Here is a 6,348-nt window from a genome sequence, read left to right as displayed (position 1 = left end):
GCTTCTCCAGTGTCTGTACAGGTAATAAGTGGTGACAGCCCGAGTCCTGCCTCTCCAGTGTCTGTACATGTAATAAGTGGTGACAGCCCGAGTCCTGCCTCTCCAGTGTCTGTACATGTAATAAGTGGTGACAGCCCGAGTCCTGCCTCTCCAGTGTCTGTACATGTAATAAGTGGTGACAGCCCGAGTCCTGCCTCTCCAGTGTCTATACATGTAATAAGTGGTGACAGGTAGAGTCCTGCTTCTCCAGTATCTGTACATGTAATAATTGGTGACAGCCCGAGTCCTGCCTCTCCGGTGTCTGTATACGTAATAAGTGGTGACAGCCCGAGTCGTGCCTCTCCGGTGTCTGTACATGTAATAAGTGGTGACAGCCCGAGTCCTGCCCCTCCAGTGTCTGTACATGTAATAAGTGGTGACAGCCCGAGTCCTGCTTCTCCAGTGTCTGTACAGGTAATAAGTGGTGACAGCCCGAGTCCTGCCTCTCCAGTGTCTGTACATGTAATAAGTGGTGACATCCCGAGTCCTGCCTCTCCAGTGTCTATACATGTAATAAGTGGTGACAGGTGGAGTCCTGCTTCTCCAGTATCTGTACATGTAATAAGTGGTGACAGCCCGAGTCCTGCCTCTCCGGTGTCTGTATACGTAATAAGTGGTGACAGCCCGAGTCCTGCCTCTCCGGTGTCTGTACATGTAATAAGTGGTGACAGCCCGAGTCCTGCTTCTCCGGTCTCAGTACATGTAATAAGTGGTGACAGCCCGAGTTCTGCCTCTCCAGTGTCTGTACATGTAATAAGTGGTGACAGCCCGAGTCCTGCCTCTCCAGTGTCTGTACATGTAATAAGTGGTGACAGCCCGAGTCCTGCTTCTCCAGTGTCTGTACATGTAATAAGTGGTGACAGGTGGAGTCCTGCTTCTCCAGTATCTGTACATGTAATAAGTGGTGACAGCCCGAGTCCTGCCTCTCCAGTGTCTGTACACGTAATAAGTGGTGACAGCCCGAGTCCTGCCTCTCCAGTGTCTGTACATGTAATAAGTGGTGACAGCCCGAGTCCTGCCTCTCCAGTGTCTGTACACGTAATAAGTGGTGACAGCCCGAGTCCTGCCTCTCCAGTGTCTGTACACGTAATAAGTGGTGACAGCCCGAGTCCTGCCTCTCCAGTGTCTGTACACGTAATAAGTGGTGACAGCCCGAGTCCTGCCTCTCCAGTGTCTGTACACGTAATAAGTGGTGACAGCCCAAGTCCTGCTTCTCCAGTGTTGTACATGTAATAAGTGGTGGCAGCCGGGTCCTGCCTCTCCAGTGTCTGTACATGTAATAAGTGGTGACAGCCCGAGTCCTGCTCCTCCAGTGTCTGTACATGTTATAAGTGGTGACAGCCCGAGTCCTGCTTCTCCAGTATCTGTACATGTAATAAGTGGTGACAGCCCGAGTCCTGCTCCTCCAGTGTCTGTACATGTAATAAGTGGTGACAGCCGGGTCCTGCTCCTCCAGTGTCTGTACATGTAATAAGTGGTGACAGCCGGGTCCTGCTTCTCCAGTGTCTGTACATGTAATAAGTGGTGACAGCCGGGTCCTGCTTCTCCAGTGTCTGTACATGTAATAAGTGGTGACAGCCCGAGTCCTGCTTCTCCAGTGTCTGTACATGTAATAAGTGGTGACAGCCCGAGTCCTGCTTCTCCAGTGTCTGTACATTTAATAAGTGGTGACAGCCCGAGTCCTGCTTCTCCAGTGTCTGTACATGTAATAAGTGGTGACAGCCCGAGTCCTGCTTCTCCAGTGTCTGTACATGTAATAAGTGGTGACAGCCCGAGTCCTGCCTCTCCAGTGTCTGTACATGTAATAAGTGGTGACAGCCCGAGTCCTGCCTCTCCAGTGTCTGTACATGTAATAAGTGGTGACAGCCCGAGTCCTGCCTCTCCAGTGTGTGTACATGTAATAAGTGGTGACAGCCCGAGTCCTGCCTCTTCAGTGTCTGTACATGTAATAAGTGGTGACAGCCCGAGTCCTGCTCCTCCAGTGTCTGTACATGTAATAAGTGGTGACAGCCCGAATCCTGCTTCTCCAGTGTCTGTACATGTAATAAGTGGTGACAGCCCGAGTCCTGCTTCTCCAGTGTCTGTACATGTAATAAGTGGTGACAGCCCGAGTCCTGCTTCTCCAGTGTCTGTACATGTAATAAGTGGTGACAGCCCGAGTCATGCCTCTCCAGTGTCTGTACATGTAATAAGTGGTGACAGCCGGGTCCTGCCTCTCCAGTGTCTGTACATGTAATAAGTGGTGACAGCCCGAGTCCTGCTCCTCCAGTGTCTGTACATCTAATAAGTGGTGACAGCCGGGTCTTGCTTCTCCAGTGTCTGTACATGTAATAAGTGGTGACAGCCCGAGTCCTGCCTCTCCAGTGTCTGTACATGTAATAAGTGGTGACAGCCCGAGTCCTGCTTCTCCAGTGTCTGTAGAGGTAATAAGTGGTGACAGCCGGGTCCTGCTTCTCCAGTGTCTGTACATGTAATAAGTGGTGACAGCCCGAGTCCTGCTTCTCCAGTGTCTGTAGAGGTAATAAGTGGTGACAGCCGGGTCCTGCTTCTCCAGTGTCTGTACATGTAATAAGTGGTGACAGCCCGAGTCCTGCCTCTCCAGTGTCTGTACATGTAATAAGTGGTGACAGCCCGAGTCCTGCTCCTCCAGTGTCTGTACATGTAATAAGTGGTGACAGCCCGAATCCTGCTTCTCCAGTGTCTGTACATGTAATAAGTGGTGACAGCCCGAGTCATGCCTCTCCAGTGTCTGTACATGTAATAAGTGGTGACAGCCGGGTCCTGCCTCTCCAGTGTCTGTACATGTAATAAGTGGTGACAGCCCGAGTCCTGCTCCTCCAGTGTCTGTACATCTAATAAGTGGTGACAGCCCGAGTCCTGCTTCTCCAGTGTCTGTACATGTAATAAGTGGTGACAGCCCGAGTCCTGCCTCTCCAGTGTCTGTACATGTAATAAGTGGTGACAGCCCGAGTCCTGCTTCTCCAGTGTCTGTACATGTAATAAGTGGTGACAGCCCGAGTCCTGCTTCTCCAGTGTCTGTACATGTAATAAGTGGTGACAGCCCGAGTCCTGCTTCTCCAGTGTCTGTAGAGGTAATAAGTGGTGACAGCCGGGTCCTGCTTCTCCAGTGTCTGTACATGTAATAAGTGGTGACAGCCCGAGTTCTGCCTCTCCAGTGTCTGTACATGTAATAAGTGGTGACAGCCCGAGTCCTGCCTCTCCAGTGTCTGTACATGTAATAAGTGGTGACAGCCCGAGTCCTGCTTCTCCAGTGTCTGTACATGTAATAAGTGGTGACAGCCCGAGTCCTGCTTCTCCAGTGTCTGTAGAGGTAATAAGTGGTGACAGCCGGGTCCTGCTTCTCCAGTGTCTGTACATGTAATAAGTGGTGACAGCCCGAGTTCTGCCTCTCCAGTGTCTGTACATGTAATAAGTGGTGACAGCCCGAGTCCTGCCTCTCCAGTGTCTGTACATGTAATAAGTGGTGACAGCCCGAGTCCTGCTTCTCCAGTGTCTGTACATGTAATAAGTGGTGACAGCCCGAGTCCTGCTTCTCCAGTGTCTGTACATGTAATAAGTGGTGACAGCCCGAGTCCTGCTTCTCCAGTGTCTGTAGAGGTAATAAGTGGTGACAGCCCGAGTCCTGCTCCTCCAGTGTCTGTACATGTAATAAGTGGTGACAGCCCGAGTCCTGCCTCTCCAGTGTCTGTAGAGGTAATAAGTGGTGACAGCCCGAGTCCTGCCTCTCCAGTGTCTGTACATGTAATAAGTGGTGACAGCCCGAGTCCTGCTTCTCCAGTGTCTGTACATGTAATAAGTGGTGACAGCCCGAGTCCTGCTTCTCCAGTGTCTGTAGAGGTAATAAGTGGTGACAGCCCGAGTCCTGCTCCTCCAGTGTCTGTACATGTAATAAGTGGTGACAGCCGGGTCCTGCTTCTCCAGTGTCTGTACATGTAATAAGTGGTGACAGCCCGAGTCCTGCCTCTCCAGTGTCTGTACATGTAATAAGTGGTGACAGCCCGAGTCCTGCTTCTCCAGTGTCTGTACATGTAATAAGTGGTGACAGCCCGAGTCCTGCCTCTCCAGTGTCTGTACATGTAATAAGTGGTGACAGCCCGAGTCCTGCTTCTCCAGTGTCTGTAGAGGTAATAAGTGGTGACAGCCGGGTCCTGCTTCTCCAGTGTCTGTACATGTAATAAGTGGTGACAGCCCGAGTCCTGCTTCTGCAGTGTCTGTGCACTAAGCCCTCTAGTCCTCACAGGTGACGTCACACAGTCTCTACAGCTGATGACGTCACGGTAAGTACATAACCCGGTATTTGTTTATGGACGTGGTCTGGGAGAAACATAAAATCTGCTACCTGTGACATCACGAAGTACCCGCCCCTATACCCGCTTCGAGCACCGCAACCTCCAGTCCCCGCCCATTGCTCTACTGATCCAATCATTGTGATCGAGGGGTGGGAAAGATGTTAATGTCCGTCCAATGAGTGCAGCCGTGGGCGGGGCTGAGTAGAGTGCGTGTGCCCGGCGGAGAAGTGAGTGCGGGTCGAGTAGCTGAAGCGGGGGGACCGGGCTGCCAGTGCCTGTCTGTCTGCGTCACACGAAAATGCACTCGGATGCTGTCAGTAAGTAGAGGCCGCGGCGCCGCTGACTGGCCCGGAGACGGTGCGAGCTGCTCCTGCTGAATGTGCGTCATGTGTTATGGAGGAGGTGGCGCCCCCTAGCTGTGATACGGGTAATAGGGGCATTGTGCAGGAATAGCTGCTGCGTAATAATAGCGGCCGCCATCACCGTCTGGCTCTCCCTCCCCTTGTCGGAGACAGACCTCCTACTCCCCCCACCCTGCGGGCTGTGAGGCTCGGCCGGCGCTCCGGACAGCCGGGGGTGCGCGGTCCTGCAGGGGAGGTGGCGGCTGTGTGCTCGGTGCTGCCATCTGGTGGCAGGGCGGCTCACTGCTGGATTCCGTCCTTTGTGCGCAGGCTGCTGCTCAGACAGTATTGATGAGCTCAGGGCAGAGGTCGCCTCTCCCCACCAGGGGGCTGTGGGCAGAAGGCTGATGTCCAGACACAAGGTGGGGGCACATGCCCAATGCTACCAGCCAGCAATGCCACTGTCTATAGGGGTCCTCCATAAATGTCACTGTTTATAGGGGTCCTCCATAAATGTCACTGTCTATCGGGCTCCTCCATAAATGTCACTGTCTATAGGGCTCCTCCATAAATGTCACTGTCTATCGGGCTCCTCCATAAATGTCACTGTTTATAGGGGTCCTCCATAAATGCCACTGTCTATAGGGCTCCTCCATAAATGCCACTGTCTATAGGGGTCCTCCATAAATGTCACTGTTTATAGGGGTCCTCCATAAATGCCACTGTCTATAGGGGTCCTCCATAAATGTCACTGGCTATAGGGCTCCTCCATAAATGTCACTGTCTATAGGGCTCCTCCATAAATGTCACTGTCTATAGGGGTCCTCCATAAATGTCACTGTCTATCGGGCTCCTCCATAAATGTCACTGTCTATCGGGCTCCTCCATAAATGTCACTGGCTATAGGGCTCCTCCATAAATGTCACTGTCTATAGGGCTCCTCCATAAATGTCACTGTCTATAGGGCTCCTCCATAAATGCCACTGTCTATAGGGCTCCTCCATAAATGTCACTGGCTATAGGGCTCCTCCATAAATGCCACTGTCTATAGGGGTCCTCCATAAATGTCACTGTTTATAGGGGTCCTCCATAAATGTCACTGTCTATCGGGCTCCTCCATAAATGTCACTGGCTATAGGGCTCCTCCATAAATGTCACTGTCTATAGGGCTCCTCCATAAATGCCACTGTCTATAGGGGTCCTCCATAAATGTCACTGTCTATAGGGCTCCTCCATAAATGTCACTGTCTATAGGGCTCCTCCATAAATGCCACTGTCTATAGGGGTCCTCCATAAATGCCACTGTCTATAGGGCTCCTCCATAAATTCCACTGTCTATAGGGGTCCTCCATAAATGCCACTGTCTATAGGGGTCCTCCATAAATGTCACTGTCTATAGGGCTCCTCCATAAATGTCACTGTCTATAGGGCTCCTCCATAAATGTCACTGTCTATAGGGGTCCTCCATAAATGCCACTGTCTATAGGGGTCCTCCATAAATGCCACTGTCTATAGGGCTCCTCCATAAATGCCACTGTCTATAGGGCTCCTCCATAAATGCCACTGTCTATAGGGGTCCTCCATAAATGCCACTGTCTATAGGGGTCCTCCATAAATGTCACTGTCTATAGGGCTCCTCCATAAATGTCACTGTCTGT

General features: G+C 51.7%; 1 protein-coding gene across 1 annotated transcript in view; it reads left to right on the top strand.

Moving 5' to 3' along the window:
- Positions 1 to 4,532: 4,532 nt before the first annotated feature.
- The window catches only part of DCUN1D4 (defective in cullin neddylation 1 domain containing 4), a 93,005-nt gene continuing 91,189 nt past the window's right edge, over positions 4,533 to 6,348 (top strand). The window contains exon 1 of the mRNA XM_069744485.1: positions 4,533 to 4,666. Coding sequence (XP_069600586.1) covers positions 4,648 to 4,666 — 19 coding nt within the window. The 5' untranslated portion in view covers positions 4,533 to 4,647. The remainder of the gene's footprint in view (positions 4,667 to 6,348) is intronic.

This window comes from Ranitomeya imitator, chromosome 1 (genome assembly GCF_032444005.1).
Source record: "Ranitomeya imitator isolate aRanImi1 chromosome 1, aRanImi1.pri, whole genome shotgun sequence".
NCBI lineage: Eukaryota > Metazoa > Chordata > Amphibia > Anura > Dendrobatidae > Ranitomeya > Ranitomeya imitator.
This window is presented reverse-complemented; position numbering and strand designations above follow the sequence as displayed.